This window comes from Ixodes scapularis, unplaced genomic scaffold (assembly GCF_016920785.2).
Source record: "Ixodes scapularis isolate PalLabHiFi unplaced genomic scaffold, ASM1692078v2 PGA_scaffold1__304_contigs__length_218370807, whole genome shotgun sequence".
Classification (NCBI taxonomy): Eukaryota; Metazoa; Arthropoda; class Arachnida; order Ixodida; family Ixodidae; genus Ixodes; species Ixodes scapularis.
This window is the reverse complement of record NW_024609846.1, coordinates 82,133,692-82,155,528: the sequence shown is the minus strand read 5'-3', so window position 1 is coordinate 82,155,528 and position 21,837 is coordinate 82,133,692. Positions and strand designations below refer to the sequence as shown.

Here is a 21,837-nt window from a genome sequence, read left to right as displayed (position 1 = left end):
ATTAACATCACGTGACCTCAAGAACTTCATTTTCCCGCTAAATTTAGCGGGGAAATTTTGCCGCTAAATTTGGCGGGGCGGTATCGCCGACGGCGACGCCGCGAAACCCGGAAACGGAAACAAATTTACAACCATCCTTTCACACGTGTGGGGATCCGTCCGACCGCGCCACCCTGGAGTCCCGTCTTTCCCGCATCTCCCTGCCCCTTCGCCCGTTCTTCCCGCGCCCTGCCAAGGCCGAACCGCCCGTTCCCTGCTCATCCGGATCCTTGGGTGGGGGAGCGCCGCCATACGGCTCGTCATCCCCCCTCGGGGATCGTGCGGGGACCGTGGCAAGGGCGTGCCTGTACACGTGGACGGGTCGTGGTGGGCACGTGATTGGTGGGGAAAGCGGGACAAAGAGGGTCCCTTCTGAACCTGCGGACCGGACAGTGCGTGACGACGACGACGAGGACGAGGACAGGACGCTGACCACCAACGAGTGAGTTTAATAGACCTTTTTCCAGTAAGGAGCGCCTCATGACGGTTTCGCCGCCTACTACAAATGGAGGGCAACCGGACTCGCCTTCTTCCATGGAAACAGATTAGTGTCGCAAGAAAACAGTGCCCCCCAAGAATGGCGAAAGGGTGGTCAAGGTCAAGGGAAAAGGGTGTGCGCGTGCGCAGACGCTTACTGGCACGAGGCACGTCCCGATCGGCAGCGCGAGGCACGTCCCGATCGGGCGTCCATTAGGTAGCGACCCACATAATCTGGCGCCCACGTGGGAGCCCGACCGGTCGGCCGTTGCTTTCTGACTTCTCCCTGAGGGGTCGCGCACTTTGCGTTTCGCGGATTTCGGAGGGTAGCCTGCTCTAATTTGGCGAATTGTGTTCGAGTTGGTAGAAAGCGACAATGGTCGACACCAGGTCGACCACCGGCGCGAGTAAGGACGGTTCGTTGGAGGACGAGCCTGGGTGAGATAGCGCGGAGGCTGCTCCGATTAGCGGAGACTCCTGCTCACGCGCGCCTCCGGAGACTGGGACTTCGCCCCCAGCATCACCAGCGACGGAAGGCGTGCTAGACGCCGGTGAACTGATGCGCGCGATGACGCGGATGATGGACGCGGATGTCGCGGCAGATGGGGACAGCCCCAAGCGTCGCGAGTGCCGCGCCTTTGCCGATACCCCGCCCGCGGTTGAACGTGCCTACGCCGACGTACTCGGGGTACTCTGACGGGAAATCGGTGCTAGATTTTCTGCAGGATTTAGATGCGTACGTAACCGGACAAAGAGGGTCTTTCTCCCTCGTGTGAATGCCCCTTAAAGGGTATTCACACGAGAAAGAAATCCCGGGGATTTCTCCACGGCACGCGCATCCCTCGACGAAAACGTCAGGCTTTGAGATGTGCAAAAGCCTCGCGTTTTCGTCTCGTGATGCGCGCGTGCCGGGGAGGAATCCCCGGGATTTCTCCCTCGTGTGAATACACCTTACAAAGAAATGAGTGCGAAGTGATAACCACTACCATTGCGCACTCTACAGGCTTTACCATGGACAGCCGAAACCGAAACTACGCGCGCCGTTTTGAAGCCGCCATAACAGCCGAAATTATTCTTACTTCCTGGTATACTAAGTAAACATATACAAACATCTTAAATAATAATCTTTGCAACTGTAACGTCTCGGCTGAGCCTTCGCCTAAAGAAGTTTCGAAGTTTGACAGATGGTTGAAAAACGAATCGTACGCGAGCGTGATCTGGCAACGTTCCAAATATGAAATCGGGAACCGAATCTTGCCGAAATCCCGGTTTCTCGGTCGCCTCGCGTTAAGATCCACTCGTAAAACTGGACGGTGATCTCGATCCGCCGCAGCAGGAGCTCTTCGCCCGCGGCAAAACAGGCACAGTGGTGCATTGGACGCGATGACGTCGCTGCGCCCTAGTCTCTTCTAGCGGGTCCGTGCGCCGTCCGTGCGCGCTTCGCGCCGCTTCCCAGTGCCAAGCCCCGCAGAGAAGACGTCGGTGAGTTCGAGGCCGCGTATAGGCCTAGCCTTTCCATTTCACCCCCGCTACTCTCAGTTCGTGCTCAGTGTCAAGCTTTCTTGCCAGTAACGTAGCGTAGAAGATTTGGCGCCGGGCCCCCCTTGCGAACGTGGTGTCAGGCAGTCAGGATTGGATTGGATTTGACACGGTCCTATCGCACGTATCGCCTGAGCGACCAATTACCTGTCCGTGCGCGTACGCGCTACACCTTGTCTGCTGGTTTCTTTTTCCCACTCCCTTCGCGGCCATCCCCGATTTCGCACGCCGCCGGGTTTTTGTAGAGGTGCTTGGTGATTTTGCGTGCCGACGCTTTGCGGCTCGGTCGGTGTCCGCGACGATGTTGTCGCCGTGAACGGATGACACGATCGGTAATTGTCCTCGCATCTGGCGGCTTGCCGGAAACGAGCTGGTTTATATGCGCTACTTTTCTGCGCCGACGCCGCAACTGCAGCGATGGACAACTTAGGAAGGGCCGTATTTGACGGTCTATAGAAAAGGAGAGACTGAAGCTGAACGAGTCCCGTTGCGACCGAGCGTCTTGCCTGTTATGTAACAACATACGCGGATATTTCTGGTGGTCGTATTCGCGTTCTCGGGAACCAACTCTCTTGTTTGGACGTTTCCTCCCAATCTCTATGGTCGTGCACCGTTGTGCACACCTAAATATTTCGAGTTAATTCGAGCTTCGATGCCGCGTCGCTGGAAAGGCGGGTGTAGGCTCCCTATCTACACGTTTAATACCCTTTTCCACCATCAACCACCAGAGATATGGGGAAAACTGCTGCATTAACAGGCTCAGCTATTTTAATTTGACACGAGAAGGATAAATTGAAAAGAGGTTTACAACGAAAAGGTTCATGCTGGCATTTGAGGCACCCATAGTTAAGATATTTTCCTAAAAAACAAAAACAAGCTTTAATAAAGGAAGTGTCTACTGAAACATAAATATATCTAAGTAATATCCTTTCTATGCCTGGGTAGAGCTCACCATTAAACTGCGATTTCATGAGTGAAAAACGGGCTGCCGCCAAGCAGAATTTGTGGCGACCAGTTCAGCGTCCCACTTTACCGCAAGCTTCATCTGGTTTGCCTTGAGCTTCATCTGGTTTGCGTTTCCCGCATCACCTCTAACCCAGGTGTCCTTCGGCCGTGCGATGGGCGATCCGGCACCTCGCGGCACCCTGGTGCGCTCCAAGAGTCTGCGCCTGCCCCCTCCGGGGGCGGAACCGCAGGAAGGGGGCAGTCCCTTGCGCAGGCACGGCAGCCTGCGCTTGGTACGAGCCCCGCCCCCTCCGGGCATGAGCACCTCTCTGCACAGCATGCTTCCCCGCAAGGCCCCCGGTCACCGGCCCAGGGGTGCAGCACCGGCCACAGAGCAGCCGTGGAAGGAGCACTTCAAGAGGCTGGTCCAGGAGCACGACAGGCTGCAGGTGGGGCCACCGACAGGCGTCCCCTTCGAACGTCCAAAGGGGTTCCGCGAGACGATTCTTTCATTTGGGCTAACTATGTAGTCTGCTGCAGACCAAGAAAAGCGGAACAAACTCCTCCCACAAAGCCCTCCACTCTTTTCACTTTGGCAGAACGAACGCTGGAGGGATAATGAGGAGACTACTCGTCATGGCGATTGGAGATCTTCGTGGGAGAAGCCTGTTCTGCGTTTTTTCGCCTGCAACAAACAATATAGTGCTCAAAATGAACACTCTACATTTGTAATGCGAGCCAGCCTTAGCTTTTGTTTACATGCACTGGTGCTTGCAAATAGTGTTCTTGTGAGTGGCATATTCTTTTCTCTTATCGTCTGCCCCCTTTCCCCCCCCCCGACTGCTTGGCCCCACCCCTTAAAAAGACACTTAAATTAAGAAAAGAAAATGTTTTTAAAAGGCCTAAAGGGGGACACATTTCCTTTGTTTTAATGTTCCTTAAAAAAAAAAAAAAAAAAAAAAAGGTTTTGCAGAATATTTTTTTATAAACAATTTAGGTGGGGGTCATGGTCGTCTCTAAGCCCCACCTTCAGATCAGTGACCCCACCCTTTACTACTGGATTGGCTTGGCTACTCGGCTAAACACGCTCGCAAGCCTAGTGTCTTCCTGTCGCTACGTCCAGTGCGTCTAGCCCAGTGTTGCGGAGTTGCCACTCCAGAGTTGGAATGATTCCGGAATCATTCCACATTTTGCGACCCCGGATTGGAATGGGGAACGGAATGGTGGCAACGTTGAGGGGAATAGAATGGAATTAGATTCCTTTTCCCCGGAATGAAATGGACCCGGTTCTTTATATTTTCTTTTATTTATTTATTATTATTATATTTTTTTTGGGGGGGGATGGTGGGGGAAAGGGTTGGGGGGGGTTACCTTCAGCTATACCGAGCCAGTCAGCGAGTCAGAAATAAAATTAATATAAAAGACAAGCGTCAAAGCATAGACCAGAGGAGGGAAGGGGGGCGGGGGGGGTGGTGCCTTTCACGGATGCGCTTGCGTCGGGCTTCACTGGTGTTACACGAGAGCGAAACAAGAAACCAAGCACTAAGCAAGAGAGACGAAGGGTGCGGCAAAGAAAGAAACAGCCATGCAAGGCTCCTCATCGTGCTTCTTTGCTTCTTGTCTTGCTTTTTATATATATATATATATGTATGTATGTAACGGGATGGAGGAAACATGCGCGCACAAAGACAGGTGTGGGAGCGGGGGCGGCTCCTAACTCGCTGAGCTCTGATTACTCGTTGACTCACCCGTTATCGAAAGAGGATCAGTTATTGTTTTCTTATAGTTTGAGGAGCGTCGTTTAGCAGGTGGCCAACCCTGCTGCAGTCCATGTTTATTTGTGCGCACTCCTTTGAAATGCGAAATCTGGGTTTGCTTTGGCATTAAAACAAAGCGAGATTCACTTCTCTCTTCTCCTCTTGCGCATTGCTCCGACGCTTGTTTTTTTATACTGCATTTTTATGTGTAGGCTCGCCTTTTACTCTCTCTTCGTTCCGATGCTTGTTTTCTGTGTTATATGCTTTACATTCAGGTAGGTTAGGGTTACAAGCAAGCTAGCGGATTCCCGCTCATTTTCTTCGACTTTAGTCTGCATACTTTGTTTCACCTTGCGATGGACCGCTGCAGACGCTACGTGTCACCCCAGATAATTCAGCACCGTGAGCTTAGTGAAATCGGTGCTTTTTTGAGGCATTTAGCATTTTTTTGCAATTGTTTATGCATTTGATAATGTCAGCTTTCAGCGGCTTATGCCGGCAGCACAACAGGGTTGGGCAGTATCGCATTTCAGCAATGCATTTCGTATCTGTATTTCTGTATCGCAATACATTTTTTCACCTGTATCTCTATTCCTGTATCAAATACATGTGGAATATTTCTTTTTATCGTGATACAATCAGAATAAAATGTATTTCGTTACATTTCTTGAGAAATACCTCCCCCCCCTCCCCCCCCCAACCCGGGAAAACAAAATACAAATCCAAACGCCTTTTTTTTTTTTTTTTTTTTTTTTTTTTTTTTTTTTTTTTATGGGCATTAGGGTTAAGGAGATGTTGGTGCATTTTTACTGTTCTGAGCAAGGTTCCTTCCGATTTTCCATATTATTTTTTTCTAATGAGAAATGTTGCGTCGTTTGGACTGGAAACAGGTAGCATGCCAGGAGTTGAGTCGGAGCATCTTCTACCACAGGTCCTTCAGTAGGGACTTCATGAATCATTGTTTATTGGCATCCAATGCCTGCTCCTAGTTAGTCAGAGCCTTGAGAAACAGGAAATCGAAAATCAAAGGAAGTGTTGCTTGGCCTGTGGCTGAGTATCTGAGTCACAGTCTGTTGCAACACAAGTCTGGCGGTGGTTGACATGAAATAGTAGGATGACTGACGCAGTGAAATTCAACACATATCCAAATGCGTCTGCACCTGTAATATTGCACTGCTCAAGGGTATTTCATCAGTCCACGGGAACGTGACCCGCTGCTCTGGTGATCCGATAACCAGGAAGGAGGCCAGACTTGGCCTCGCTGTGCTGACCCAGACTTTGTGCACCTGCGACTCGTCTCGAGCGCACTGCTTCTCAGAGAGCTTGCACCTGTGCCGGCCATTTCAGGTCGCGATCCACCAGTTCTCTCTTTGGATGATGCTAGGCGAAACTTGAGGACTACCATTCATGCGTTGGAGGCGGAGGGTCGGCAGGAAGGACCGTCACAACAGGGATGCCACCGCATAGATTTTTCAGCTGTAACAGAAGATCAGACATTTGCGCCAGGATGCTTCAGCTGGTCCACTATTCTCGAAAATTCCAAATGCATGCTCTTCAACGACGTCACCTACAACGAAAGTACATATTGTCCTTTCATACAGCAGCGTGGGCAAAGTTTCATGTCCAAGGCAACACCTACATATACAAGAATACTAGTTCATTCCATTGTGACGTCGTGGGATCAGTGTTGACAGGGGCGCCGTTATTGGACAGGGGAGTGGTGATGTTATGATGAGATGTATTTAGAGGTCGAAGTCTTTTCACACCACTCGTCAGACAGACAGGACGCCAGTGAAGGGACCGCGGTCAATCCTTGATGGAACGTTTTTTTGAACCCATTGGAGACTCCTCTCGTCCGGAACCACTACCTTCAAGGCGAAGTGCCAAGCCTGCAGGATAGTAATTTTGTGATAAAAAACTTCCACTTCATACTTAAAGCTTCATCTCAGTTGGCGTCTCAAAGAAATTTGAAAAAATGTATTGCATTATCAGTATTTGTATTTCTGCCCTCCCTAAAATGTATTCCTGTATTTGTATTTCCATAGACTTGTAGCCTCTTTTTAAAATGTATTTTCGATACTTGTCACAATGCATTTTTACAGATATATTTGAGTATCAGTATTTTAGCTACTATTTTCATCTGTCCCAGTATTTGTATTTCTAAATACATTTTTGAGTATCCCTGCCCAACCCTGCAACACAATGTAGCTGTCAAGTGCCTTTTTTACATTTAGACAGGAACGGAATAGAACGATTCAGCTATTCCAGGAGTGGGAATGGACCCAGTGTCCCCATTCCTAGGAGTTGAAAGATATTGAATTATCCCCAGAATGGAATTGGAATGGAATGGGGGTGCCCATTCCGCAACACTGGTCTAACCTGGCATCTGACACCGCCTGTTAGTCGTACGAGCAGACGCACGACAGCCTCCGGCGTTGCCTGCTGTTCCACCACCGTCTATTGTCATCTGCTATGCCTGTAAGACGCGGCCATAAAAGCGGCGTTCTAGCGTTCCATCATGCACGAGCCACGGTCCAATACAAGCATCTATCAGGGTTTGTCGATAGGCAGTAGAAAGCGAATGAAAGGATTTAAATAAAGTCAGCACTATAACCATCCAGTGTTTTCAGCTTTTATGTTCTTTTTTCTTGCATGACGTCCACGAGCAAGGCGGGCGAGCGTTGTAATGCACAATTAAAACACAATGTGAAATATTCGCTTTGGCAGACCAGGTGCACTGCAAAACTTGAGGGCTATTTGTGTTTCGCAGCAAAATTATGGGAACGTACCTGGACAAACTTAATTTGAGGCAAACGTTCGATTGCCTCCAGTCAAATGACTCGCAAATTCTTACCTGTGTAAGAATTTACAGAGGTAAGAATTTAAACCCTGGTCGCAATCATGATGTTATGAAAACCAACATCTTTATTCAGCATCAAGAGATGCAAACGAACCAATCATTTCAGATCAAGCAAAGTAGTTGACGTAGGCTTAGGACAGTCCCGCTACGAAAACAAGCACCTGCTCAGCGCTTTCAAAAGCGCATACTTGCGACAGTTGTTTGCTGCAAACTGTGTTAGTTGAGGAGATCTTAAACACCTAGGCGAAAGCCAAACGACTCGCACTGATAAAAATAGACGAGCTAAACGAAATGCCGGGACCCATGTTTGTTATTGTTTCAAACCAAAGTGGGAAAGGCAATCTCAGGATACTATTGAAAATAAATAATGACTCTATCTAGGTTGTTTGTTTGCCAAACAAAAACAATTGTAGGTCAAAATACTACTACAGCATGGAGATACAAATTTACAACCATAATTTCATATGTCAGTCATCTCTACAGCCATGAGAGACGTATGCATAGGACGGGGCTTAGCGGGCTGTGGCCTTCCACCTAAAATGCGTCCAGCAACTTAAATATTGTTAAAAAAGTTGTTTTTCTTTGCGGTAAAGTTTTTAAACAAATTATCTGTCCCAGTTAGGCCCTCTACAAAACATTGCTTTTTTAAATTTCAGTGTCCTTTTAAAGGGACACTGACAGGGTATTTATGCTCGCCGAGGTTTTTAGTTGTACATGACATATGAGAGCCCAACTACCCAGAACACAATTTACGGCTCGAAATTCGGTTTCTTTCTGCCCGAAAACCGGCGATCAAGAACTGGCCGGTTCGAGTCTCGCTCACGGGCCGTTTTCTAAGGTTTCGACGCAACCACCAAATTTAATCAAAGTCGTTGGTCACTGAAGGCACACACTCAATATTAAAAATATAAAAAAATATGAAAACAATTTTTATGGCTTCTAAAAAGCTGCAAATACGTTGATTGAAAAAAAAAAAGTTGCACAGAGAACCGGAAGCATTCTGGGCGTGCGTCGTTTCGCCTATCGTGGGACTCGCGGGGACGGCGGGCGTGGGACCTCTACTTCAGAACTGTAGTTCGCGCTACCGGCGAATTCTGTCTGCCTTTAAAAGAGAAATTTGGGACTGATCAAAGGAATTGGTATTTATCCCGGACGACACGCCCGACCACCAAGCCGAGTTTCACAAAGTCGTCGCCGAGCCGTCGCTCCCTTGTCGTGGCTGAAGACATTGCTCGCGTAAACGTCAAGCACCGTACGAAGTGTATACTTCAAGTTGAATATTTCGTACGATTTCTTTACTAGGTGCGAATGTCGCCAATGCATGGTGCTGTGACTTCGACCCGGGAGTGCTTTTGCTGGAGGAAAATCGGCAGCAGACTTTCCAACTTGCAGTTTACTGGCTGTATTATTTCTGGGAAGAGAGTTCCCCAGTAGCTCAGTGGAAAGACTTCCGATTTACAAGCGGCAGGGCCGGGTTCGATCCCCAGTGAAGCCATACTTTTTTTCTTTTTTTTTCTCTTTTTCAGACATTTTGCGATGTTTTCATTTCTTTTTTTTTAGTTCTCACTGAAGAAACAAACAAAAAAATAACAAACAAATGTTGTGGACGAAATGTTGCTGAACTAAATGGTATGGGATTTCCTTTTTGGCACCTGCGAACTTAATGTAGTTAGTCACTTCCACAAAATGCAAGGAGCATATAAATCAGGTAGCGTCCGCTTTCCGAGGTGCCCGTAAATGTTCTGCGGAAATTGCAGCCAGCCATTGGTCCCGATCCCGTTGATCTTTCGGAAACTCTGTCGCACAATGCCACTTTTTTTCAGACGCAGGACACATGAGCCAGCTCTTCACGCAACATCTTAAGTGTATTCTTTTCGGAGCCGATCACGGAAATTCATCACAGGCACTCACTACTCATCTCCAACTCCTCAACGTACAAAACAACTCATCTTGAAGTAAAGAACAGCGAGTGGAACAAACATAACTGGAAAATAATCGCACGGCAAACTGTTCCCGCTACGCTGCCATTCATGTCGTCTGCTACGCAGAGGGGGAAAGAAAAAAAGCCCACGGTCAGGTGTAGCCACGTGACTTCCGCCGCTCACCCTCTCCTCTCCACTTCTCCGACTTTCGTGCGCTGGTTACGGTTTTGGTTTCGAGCAGTTGCGTCTTTTGGCTTTATTAAAAATATATGCTTCTCTGTTGCAAAATATTAATTAGGTAGTCCTCCGACACCATAATAAAGCGCCTGGAAAAAAAAAATGAAAAAAAATTTTGGGGGGGTGTCAGTGTCCTTTTAGTGAAAGAAATGAGGAAGGGATTATCTTGGGGTGACAGATAATCTGCCCAGTCATGCTTGCAGGAGGTCGGGGACAAAGGGGCACTAAGCCTTGGAAATAACGGAACAGGTAAAGAGAAAAAGAAACGGCACCACCAATAGTGCCACATCTGCACAAGATGCAGCACCAAAAGACAGATGGGGGGGGTCCTGTGTTCTGACAAGGTGCAAAAGAAAAAAATGTTTTCTAAATCTTTCTTTTTTTTTTTTTTTAATTTTTGAGTTTGGGTGCTTTTTAATGATCTCATCACATATCTTTCTTCTTTTGCTGGTGACTTCGTCAACCATGGTGCTGAACACCCCCTTGACTGACACATTTGAAGGAAGTTTGGTGTTGCACATCACATATACCTTGCGCGCCACATCGTGGCTGCTTAAAATAAGGCACTGCTGCTGTAAGGAGCAAAGTGTTTCATTGTTGGTTGGCCTCACTCCAGGCTGAGAAATTCCAATTAAATCATCCATATACGATTTCTAAAAAAAAAAAAATTTAAGGCATTGTGCAAATTTGCATGTGCTGCATAACCATAGTACCAATGGTCTTGCTTGTTTGTCGGTAACCAGTAAGGTTCTTACTGCCGCTTGTTACCCTTTTTATACCAAATTGAGCAGACCTGATGAGTCCTTCTATGTTTAATCAAGCACAGAGTACAGAAGCGCAGATACAGGGGCAGTTCACACAGACCTTGGGTGTCGGGCGCCTAGAGGGATGGGAAAATGTTAAATATGCCACGATGAGTTAATAATAAATTTTTTAGGATGTTATCATCCCGGAGCACGCTCTAGAAGGGTTCGTAAAAATTGGCATCTGCACGTAGCAATCTCAAACTTTTATCAAAGGTATATCTTGGTGGTGGACTTTATCGGGGGAAATTTGAAAGTGTAGCGGTCTTTGTGCAAAAAAACGAGACTGACACCCTGGCCACGGGGGACATCAATACAGACAACCGAGTTAGCAAGAGTTGCACTTGTGACCATCTGTCAACGGGCACGGTGAGCAGACAGTGCCCTTATTTGAAAGCAAACGACGCTGTTATCTGCTCGCCATGCTTTTCGGGAGCTGGCATCACAGGCATAAGCCTTGCTAACTCAGTTGTCTGCATTCTCATCTGCCATCAACTGTGACAAGGGCATGGGTCCTCCTCAATGTTAGAGGCTATTGACTTGATTGATAAAGATACAGTAAAACCTCGTTAATTTGGATCTCATGGGACCGGCAAAAAAGTTTGAATTATCAGAAAATCCAAATATCGAAAGGACAAAGAAAACTACGCGAGAACATTTCTCTGTGACATACCTTTAATTTGAGAAGAAATTTGTTATTGCCGCCTGCTTTCTGTTCGACATTTGGGCGGGGACGACAAGTTTCCTTAGCACGGTCAGGTGCTCCACCGCACTTCAAAGCTACGCATCCCGTGCGCTGACGATTTACCACAGCAAGGCCTCTTCTAGTTTCGGGTGCACCACCTACCACAGCCGCTTTCTTTTCGCGTTGAACTTCTCGCTCTCAAAAGCCTGTCGGATCTCGGCCTCAATTTTCACGTACGTGGCCAAAGTGCTTCTCTTGACGTTGTAACTTTCCATCACTTGTTGTCGAGAGACGCCGACCTTCAAGGCCCTCAGTATTTCCACTTTCGTCGCTAAATTCTTTTCCTGGTACAGCTGCAACGGAAAACGAGTAGCACAACTGACCGAGGATCGGAGCGGCAAAATAGCGACACCCGGCGCTATTTTTCCCGAGCGCGCTGATAGCGAGAGTGCCAGTCACGTTCCATGTTTCAACGGGGGGGTAGATAGCTGTTAAAATGCGGGCTATAGGATGGGCTATTTTCTGCCGGCCACCCCGCGTTGAGGCATGAAACGTGACTGTCACTCTCGCTATCGGCACGCTCGGGAACAATAGCACCGCGTGCCGCAATTTTGCTGCTCCGGTCGTCAGTCACTTGTGCGACTCTTTTTCCGTTGCAGCCATGCTTCTGAGAGTAGCGCGCCGACGCACGGCGATCCAGAACAAAACTGTTGCGAAGCGAAACGCGGAGAACCGGAAGAGCGAAGAACCATGGGAAACCGAAAAAACCATGTGTGCACCTCGGATGGATGGCGGTCATAGCCTTTGGAACGGACGGTAGCTAGCGCCACCTGCCGAATTCATCCAAAATTATGCTTAGCGCGGCGCATTCCCTCCAAATTAATCAGCGTTTGGTGCCATTGACTAATACACACGTTTGACGGGACCAGATCGGCAGTTCAAATTATCCGAATTTCCGAATGAGCGGGGGTTGAATTAACGAGGTTCTACTGTAGTACATGTAAAAAACGAATAAAAGGCCATGTTCGTTCGGAACCCACTGTAATTCCCAGCAGTAGGACAATTTCTCCGACAAAGAGTCTCCAAGGCATTCGACCTTTGGTTACGTCGCAGAATGACCGTCTCTCCCGGGTATGTGCTCTTGCCACCCGCAGGTGAAGTACAGCCAGCTTCGAGCGCGTCTGCTCAGCCAGGGGGGCAAGGGTTCCCTGGGGGCTCCAACGAGCGGAGGGGGACCCGGGGACCTGGCGCCGATCCCCGAAGACGACTCCCCCGACGGAGAGCTTCCCCCTGCTGCTCTGCATGCCAGGGACGACTTACAGCTGCAGGGGCAGCTGCGGTCAGCGCAGAGGGCCTACTGGGACCTGGTGAGCAGCCCGACCTGCTCATTTGTGCCGGCCAAGCTGCGGCGATGTTAAAGCCCCTCATTCTGTTGTCATTTGTCTTACGAGTAGCATCGAATGCACCAATGCACGAGACCTGTGCCCTGTGCAGTCTTCAAAAGTAACTGGCACCACAGCACGAAAACAAGTGACCCTTGGAAGCAAATTGTTGTGCAGCACTCCCTCAAGGCACGAGTTCCGCACATCCGCGCGACAACGGTTGATGGTACTCGTAATAAACATGAGCTTGACTTTCATCGGGGACTTTTGGTGAAGCTTGGAGAGGGTGCCACCTGGGAACGAAGTTGGCTTCCTGATAGTGCTACGAGCAAAATTCAGTAATGGTAGTGACGCTCATTGTCCTAGGACTAAATGCATTGCGTCTGCCGGCCAATGCGTCAAAAGTTTTACAATGAGAGCCCACATGTCCAATTTTTCTCTCATCGTCCTATACACGGAACTTGCAACGGGAGCTTGGCAAACGGCAAAAGAGATGTAATGTTTTTATGAAGAAAAAAAAGTGAACTTCTCCTGAATGGCGGGCATCTGATGTCGACTCGCTTGGAACCTCGGCGCAGATCGCATTCTTCAGCCGGAGTGTTATTGGCGCCCAGGCCCAAAAGTCGGAACGTATTTCAGGTGCTTGGGGCAGAGCCGAGCCAGGACCCCGCGGCACTGGTCCTTTCTCTCCTCGACCAGCTGGACTCCACGCAGGCCGGTGGGTGCCTTTTTCTTTTTTGCTTCGTCCATTTATTACGACCTCTATGGCTGGCGACGGGTTAATAATTCGGCAGAAGCTCCGCCTCCAGCACCCGCTTGTTGCCTTCCGCTGGACTCTGGCTGCACGTGCAACGGGGCATTATTAAAAGCAGAAAGCTCGCACCGGAGGCAGAACATCTGTTGTTTTTATGCTGTCATCGGCCATAGCGACTGGGCTCCGGTGCCACTCGAGGTAGACGAGTGTTCCTCGAGATCACAACATTTGAGAGCTTGAGTGAATGCCGTCACTGACAAGGTGAGAACGGCAAGGAGGAACTTCAGTTGTCTCACCTCCAACGCAAGCATTCTACCTTTGGCGATGCTTTGGTATATCGTGCACTTCGAGTGCTTGTGTATGACCAAGACACGGCAGAAGGCGTGAATTGTGATCCGGAGGCCGGTCGTTCGGAAGACATTCCCTGCCCTTCTCATTTTGTCGGTGACCGTAGTGGCTCTTTCCGCGGCTGACCGGGTAGTCTCGCACCTGTCACAGAGCTGAGCTCGCTGCGTGGTCGGGTGGACAGCCTCCGGGAAGCGCTGCGCCAGCGTGAACAGGAGGTGGCCAGCTGCAGGGATGCCCTCCATGACTACCAGCTGGAGATGGAGGAGCAGCGGGCCTCCCAGCAGGCCATCAGAGCCAGGATGTGCGACCTGCAGGTACCGCCACACTAAGGTGGGGGGGGGGGAGGGGTGGAGGGAATAGGAGGAGGAGGGAGGGAGGGAGGGAGGGAGGGAAAGCCTGTCTTGACATGTCAGAGCACACACTGCTCAGCTCACTGCGGAGGGTGGTGACGGCAGCTCCAAGAAAAGGAGGTCGTTTTGGGCAAAGTAAAAGATATCTTTGCAGTAAAGACTGATATACTGATTTCTCTACACACCTGGGAGGAGTGTACACACCCCCCCCCCCCTTGTTTTAGAGCGCAGCTCTTAGGGGCCCGTTTCCGGCTTGAGCGGCGTCGCCGTCGGCGTAACTGCGAGGTCACGTGACCCCCCGAGGTCACGTGACCCCCCGAGGTCACGTGACCCCCCCAGGTCACGTGACCCTCCTCTCCAAAGTCACGTGACACACCCCGAGGTCACGTGACCACCCCGATGATGTCATTGTCACTGATGACGTCACCGGCATCCGCATCGTCATCGTCATCATCACTGATGACGTCATCAGTGACGTCACTGATGGCCTCACCGGCATCCGCATCGTCATCGTCACTGATGACGTCACCGGCTTCCGCATCGTCATCGTCATCATCACGGATGACTTCATCAGTGACGTCACTGATGACGTCACCGACATCCGCATCGTCATCATCGCTGATGACATCATCGGAGTCCGCATCGTCATCGTCACTGATGACATCATCGGCATCGTCACGTGACCCCCCAAGGTCACGTGACCTCCCCAGGTCACTCCACCTCCCCAGTACCCTACCCTCCTCCTCCTCAAGAGCTGCGCTCTAATTCGGTGTTACAGGGAGTTGTAAACGGCTTTCACTTTTTCTAAAGGCACCCCCTTAATTCGCAACAAATTCTCTATTCTCAATGCCCCCCCCCCCCCCTTCCCTGTACCCCCTCCCCTCCCCTTAATAATTTGACACCCCCCCCCCCCCCCCCCCCCTAATTTCAATTCCTGGGGAAACCCCTGCTGATAGATGTAGCTGCTTGTACCAAGCTGGTACTGGCATTTTAGATATTGATATAGCAAAGATGTACTGCTGATACGAAAAAGATCTTAAAGTTGCTCTCATTGCTGCGTCACACAACATATTCGGCTGCATTCAATTTATTTGACTGATGGATGGACGAACAGTCTATGCGAACATGGACTGTTCATTCAAGGCTTCATAATTATGAAACATCTTGATTGTAGCGCAAGATTCTGCAAACGATAGCCGACGCTGTGTGTGTCGTGGATGTGTCGGGCTGTCAGCTCGTTTAACTGCACTCCATGTGTGCACTGCAGTCTATTTTCTTTGGAATTTGGAAGAATAGTGCTGTGAAGAGGGCTTGGCATACGACACCCTCGAAGCCCATGGCTCAAGCAAGGGGCTTGGTATAGCGTCTCTTCCGCACATATTGTCACACAAACGAGACGGTAGACAAAGCCACACATGTGGAAGTAGCTTCAAGCTTCGTAGTCGGGCATAAAAGAAAAAAAAAAAAATAACCTGTTGCTGAATAAAAAGTGCAGTTTATGTTATGACAATGGGGCACTTAAAGGGCAGCTCCGCCGTCAATTTGAGCGTTTTTATCAAAACATATTTTCGGAAAGTGTACTAAAAATTTAGCCTATAGCAGCGGTTAAATCATGAAAAAACTGTTTACATAATTTATAATCGTTAAAATATGCTGAAACCGATACCGAAACTAACTTGCCACTCGACTGGTCCGCCATTTTGACGTAACGTCACATATGGTATAAACACTTGCAATTGTGCAGTTTGAGCCTGGCCAGCCTGGCAGCAGGTGACTGTTTTGTGTTCGTGCCGCGGATAAAAATGGACTCATCAGGCTCGTCTGAATCGAGCAACGATGAGGATATGCTGCTAGATGTTGAGGACGATGACGATAACCCGTTCTCATACGATCCGCCGGCATCGCCTCCGAGAAAACCGCCAGCGGCGGCTGCATTCGTGATCCGCCGCCATGTGGACCCAGATGCCGCTTTTGTTGCTAGCACGCCAATAAAAACTGATCGACGTTATGCCTTTTAATTGGAGGCACTTTTTGTTATATCTTGGGGTCTGACAATAGACGGTTTTAGTAGTCCGTGTTTTCAAGCGACGCTTCCACACACAACACCCAATTTCCTCCAGTCGCCATTACGCGCTCTTACATAACTGTATAAACTGATAACATAAGCAAAAAGCAGACAGTCGCTAGCACCAACTAGCTGCAAAGCAAGCCCCCTGACCAACATGTGACGTCACGGCAATGTCAGCGCCATCATGGCAGCCTCTGTGGGCCGCTCTTGCTCAGTGTTTCCAGTAGGGCTGCAGCAAGTGATTTGGGTGTGTACATGTAAATTTCAAAATTCATTTTCTCCTAAAAAAAATAATTTTCCGAGATATTTTGTACACATGCTCAGGAAGGGGATCCAAATACATAGTGAAACTTTTATAGAAATCGGTGACCATCAAAATTACGGCGGAGATGCCCTTTAAGAAGAAAATGACTGCTTTAGGAATAAAGATAGTTTGGCTTAACTTGAGCATAATGACTTTCATGCGAACGAGACATTAGACAAATCCAAGCACTCGTGCGAGTTGCTTCGACGATGTTGCAGACGAGGCAGACTTTGGGCTCTTTCTGCGACCGACAAGGTTGTCTGCTGCGGTTCACAGGCGCAGCTGCGGGAGGCCCAGGAAGGCCAGGAATTCCTGCAGGCGGAGCGGGCAACCCTGGTGGAGGCACAGCTGGAGGCCCAGGCCCAGGCGCAGCGGCTCAGGGAGGCCCTCGACCAGAACCTGAGGGAGGCACTCTGTTGCGAACGCCCTGCCGCACGCACACCCGCCAAGAGGTGATGTCCGTTGGGTGGCATCTGTCCTGCGCGTGTTTTTTTTGCTCGTCCTCGTTTCTTGCAATACTTGTTTTTGTAGTGTTAGTACACCTTGTTGGTAACCTTTCCGTTATGCTCGAGGATTGCCAACAGCCCACAATGGCGAGCGGTCGCATGGTATAACATCACACCTCTCTGATTGGCACATTTGGCCAGGAGCCCAATTCTTTCGGAGCAGCTGTGCTACGCAGCTCGAGTGGTTACGGTATCCCAACTGCCATTGCGCCGACCGAGGTTTGAGCCCTGCTGGGGTGTCTTTCTTATGTTGAGTTTAAGTCGGTTTTTGTAAGCTGTATAAATAACCTTAAAGGGGGGGTGCAACAATTTCCGGGCTTCGGTCAAAGATTTCTGGAAGTTGCCCTCTGACACTTCTGAACTAAAACCCGATTTCGCCTGCGTGTCCTAGTTGTTGCGTAAAAAAAAGATAAATCTTGGCATTTCGGGCACCCCTCAACTCACTCCCAGCCTTCAGGGTCACACCTGGTCCCCCTCCTAGTGACGTCATTCGGAGTGCTGTGTAGGTTCCCGTGTGCTATCTCGGAGGACGCTTCCTCTCCCTCTCTCTGCTGACATTAGCGGGCGTTATGCTGCAGCTTAGAGCCAAGCGAGGTCATGTAATCTTTTCGCCGTAGTTCCTTCGGCTGCCACTTAGGGCTGCAGGTGGGGGAAAAAGCTAGACTTTTGCTTTGCAATTATGCAGCGGAATCACAACATTTTCAATGAAGGAGGTGTTTTCTTTATCCTCCGGGACACGATAAACAACGTAAAAATGACGAGATGCAAATTCTTTTAATCATAAAATCGTTGCACCGCCCCTTTAAAGTCACGTGTTGCTCTCAACGTGTCGCTCATTCCTGGCACTCATTCGTGTCTGTCTTTTATAACTCTTGTTCCTGACACTCATCCACGACTCTCGTTCCTGAAACTTTTCTCCTAGAAAACAACTCGTAAAACAGATGCCGCTTTAAAATTTGAATTCTTGCACTGAGAAGTCAGCATTTCTTGCGCTTGTGAACTAGGTGGGGTGCTCTATCAAGAAGAGGTTATTTTTCAGCTTTGTGCTCGAATCTGCTGCAAAAAAACTACACCCTTGTTTTTGTCTTGGGGAGAGGTGGCTTCTACATGATGCCAGCAGGTTGTGAAGGAAGTACACTCGACAAAACTAAAATGGTAGTGCATCGAGAAAATCGCTCGAAAATTATTCAGTATTTTTCTAAACCACCTTTTGATGTAAAGTTGGAATTGAACATGGAGACCTTTGAATTTAAGAAGCTCAGAAGACTTCCACATCTCTCTATTAATATTATATATAGGCTGTGGAGTTCCAATTTTCTTTTGCCTCATGGTGGTTGGATGCATGTTTGATTCATCATTGAGCCGCTTTCATCTTCAGCTAGAAAATGCCTCATAAAACATGTGTGAGTAATCGCCTCCATCATAACAGACCACTCAAAAAATGCAGAGGATGGCGAGACCCGCTCATTTTACACCAATAAGACTGCGGCATCAGCTGGTAAGAGCGCCGAGGAATGAACCGTCGAGATGAGCCATGTGCTGCATATCTTAAGCTGTCCCATCTGTAGCCCCCTAGAAAGCTGGGCAGTAGCAGTACGGTGCCTGGAAACACATTTCCAACTGGTGTGTTTGATCTCCTATTCTGCCTGCACATTGAAAGTGGTCCCAAAATGGCAGCTAATAACGTCGTCACAAAAGCCAGTGTGTTGTGCTGCTGGACGGGCGGCTGGCCGTAGAAGTGCCAACAAAAGGCACGAACAAATGCGAGTTGCCGTCGTCGCCCTGTCACAACTCCCAGCTGTTGAAGCTTCCGTGGACTGTCGAGCTGGAGAGCAACCTACAGCAGAATGGGCACCTGCCACATTCACCACTGCTGCTGTGACGCCGCCAGGATCGCGGCCAGCAACGGCATGACACTTTTACGACATCATCGGGCAGAAGTTGAGGGTCCGCTTTTTGGACGCGGTACACACAACAGTTGGAGGCGCGTTCCAGGCACCATAGTAACAGTGTGTGTGCATGCACTGAGAGTTTCTGCCTGCACGAGATTCTCCCATGTTCTCCGCAGCTTGGGCCAGCCAGAGGAAGGTCCCCAGGCGGCGCTGTCAACGCTGTCCCATTCCCTGCACAGCCTGCAGCAGGCACTGGCACTCTTCGGGACGTCGCACCTGCAGATGGAGCCTCAGGCACGTGGACGCTTGGCCCTCAGATTCGGGTAGCAGCGCCGTAAAAGTTTGCCTTAGAAAGTAATACAGCTACAGATCCAATCAATCTGCGCTCGAATGTAGTTCAAAATGCAATTTCATTTTTATGTGTGTATCTACTAGTTAGGTTTGAACCTAAAACTGTGTCAAAATATGTTCTGAAAGAGTGTTGAAGCTGCGAAATCACTTTGTTCTTAAAAAAGCCACTCTATTGAATTTGAAAAAAAAAAAAAAAGTTTAAAAATAATGCGTGACCTGTGCATCAGTTGAACTAATGAACATTCCTCCATCATAATTTTTTTTTGCACAAGACATCAAAATATTTTGTGCAGTCTTGCTTAAATGAAATGTTTTAGAAAATTCTTATCTATATATGCTTATTTCGAATCCTGGCTCTTCATTAAATAACCCGCATACGTTTATTTGCTCGTCGGGATTAATCTGCTAACGTAAAACAGATGGGTAACTTCGATTTCCCGGGGAGCCTTTTCTTCAGTCCTTGAAATATGTCACTATTAGTACAAAAGAAATATTTGTTATCTCTGCAAGATGGTGATGTACACCGGACTTGATAAGCGAAGTCGGAGCATCAGGTATGACTTCAACTGCGGCGCCATGATGACGTCACGCATTCAAGTCGACAGGCGACATAAGACGTCTAATATTTTGCTCAAATAATTGTAAGATGGCCGACCTCTCTGAGCTTCGTGTCGCCTATTGTGTAGAGGTCGGCTTTTATGTTTCGAGCTGTACACCGACACCAGATGTTGCTTGCATTGTTGTATGTCGTGCTATAGAGGAGAGTTTAAAGGATCTGTTTGCAACCATGATAGGCTGAGCCACGTCTTGAAATGACCTTGGAATGACAGGCCGCGAATGCAACGAATGTGTCTTCGCTTCAACCGCAAAAATGCTGTTCTGCTCTCATAAAAATGGTGAAGGGGCTGTAAATGCAAGCTAAATGAGTTGCCTTTGTGTACTTGGGGAGTGTCATGTCTGGTTTCTGCTGAAGAAGATGGTGGTAAAAGAAGGTTTAAAGAAAAAACACATCCTAGGAGTTCATCTGCAAAAATATACATGTCCATGAAACTGTCAAACCAGATATGTTGGTTACCAAGATATTTGGTGCGTCCCTTCCCGCTGCATGCTTCACGAAGTTCTGTGTCCGAATCCCCTGGGGAGTCTCTTTTTATTTTTTTGCTTTACTAAATGTCTTATTCTAGTCTTGATGCACACTCGCACCCCACAACCAGCTTTCACAATTAATGCAAGCCACAGAACGACCAGCAGCGTGGTTTGCACGGTTATTGAACGACAGAAGATCCAGACATTGTTGCGCTTTTAAATGCACCTGTTGAAAAAGAATGTAAGGGACCACCAAATGCAAATAAATCCTCTAGATGGACTGACTGTTTTAACAGTAGCGTACATCAGGTCCTTGGCAGAATTCATGTGGCGATCATTCTAAATTTGGTATTAGGAGACTGAACAAGGTTGAATCAATTTTTACATAGCGTGACGTTTTCTTGCTCATGCTGCCAAAGAGTGTCGCACGGTTGTTTCAGACAGGCCAAAAAGCATTAATTTCCAACGCGGTTTTTCGCCATAACACTTGGGAACCAACATCTGTGTGCTTTAACAAATATAAGAAAGTTAAGATATTTAAAGGGGTTGTGTTCACAACCCCTTTAAAAAAAACTGAAAAAAAAAAAAAAGTTCTTTACAGTGGTGGTGTTAAGGGCTACGTTCCCCAGGATCGTGTCCGGTAGGTCGACACAAACCTACCTGGACAGCTACCGCCATCTATAAGCGACAGTGGCAAGCACACAACCAGTCCACTTGCCGCCGTCGCTCATAGATGGCGGCAACTTTTTCAGCTATCGTAGAGGAATGGATAGTTGGGCACGTTGGTGGGAATTCATCGTAGGAAACGGCACGAAAAACAGACGACGACAAAGAAGAAGCACACGTAACGAGCGCAGCACTTGTCTCGTGTGTTTCTTTGTCCTCGTCTGTCTTGCGCGCTGTTTCCTACGCTCTTATCAGTTTCGGTTTGGACTTAGGATGGGTCGGCCGCGAGCCCTTTCGGGGAAAGAAGACTGGGGAGCGGCGACGTACGCAGCAGCGCGAATGGCAACCGCTGCAAAGCTGCTGTCGCCTCTACTTCCACTGCGTGAAGCGCTTCGGATTCCGTTGCCATAGAAGAGCACATCGCTCGCCTAGAAAGCCTCCGCCGAAAACAGAACCAGCGATGTAAACGGCGCCGGCAGGCCAACGCCACGGACGACGATCGTGCCACGGAGGCCAAGCGCAAGCGCGAGGCTTGGCGACGACTGCACTCTATGCGGGCTGTAAAGTTCCCGGACGTGGCGGCGAGGATTCGGAGGGAGTTCGTGGATTACCCATTTGGCGTCACGTGCACTGCGTGCGCGTCATGGGACTCTGGTTTGCCGGAGACATATCCACGATCGGCGACCTGTCGCACGAAAAGAAACGGGAAACGGGCGCGCGTGCATAGCGACAGTGTATCGAGTACAGCTTCGTTGATCCTCCTTCTTCACGAGAGTGGAAAAGCTGAACGTTTTTTTAAACTGTTTTTTTGGAGTGTCAAAAAATTAATTTTATACGAAAAAAAAGTTTTTTTTTAGGAATATTGA

At 48.8% G+C, this 21,837-nt stretch overlaps 1 protein-coding gene across 1 annotated transcript in view; it reads left to right on the top strand.

Annotated features, from left to right (window-relative positions):
* The first annotated feature begins 1,741 nt into the window (after nucleotides 1-1,741).
* LOC8033094 (early endosome antigen 1) overlaps nucleotides 1,742-21,837 on the top strand; it is a 44,856-nt gene continuing 24,760 nt past the window's right edge. Inside the window, exons 1-7 of the mRNA XM_029993649.4 lie at nucleotides 1,742-1,998; nucleotides 3,156-3,449; nucleotides 12,419-12,631; nucleotides 13,286-13,364; nucleotides 13,899-14,062; nucleotides 16,747-16,922; nucleotides 19,045-19,162. Of these exons, the coding sequence (XP_029849509.3) occupies nucleotides 3,174-3,449; nucleotides 12,419-12,631; nucleotides 13,286-13,364; nucleotides 13,899-14,062; nucleotides 16,747-16,922; nucleotides 19,045-19,162 (1,026 nt within the window). The 5' untranslated portion in view covers nucleotides 1,742-1,998; nucleotides 3,156-3,173. The remainder of the gene's footprint in view (nucleotides 1,999-3,155; nucleotides 3,450-12,418; nucleotides 12,632-13,285; nucleotides 13,365-13,898; nucleotides 14,063-16,746; nucleotides 16,923-19,044; nucleotides 19,163-21,837) is intronic.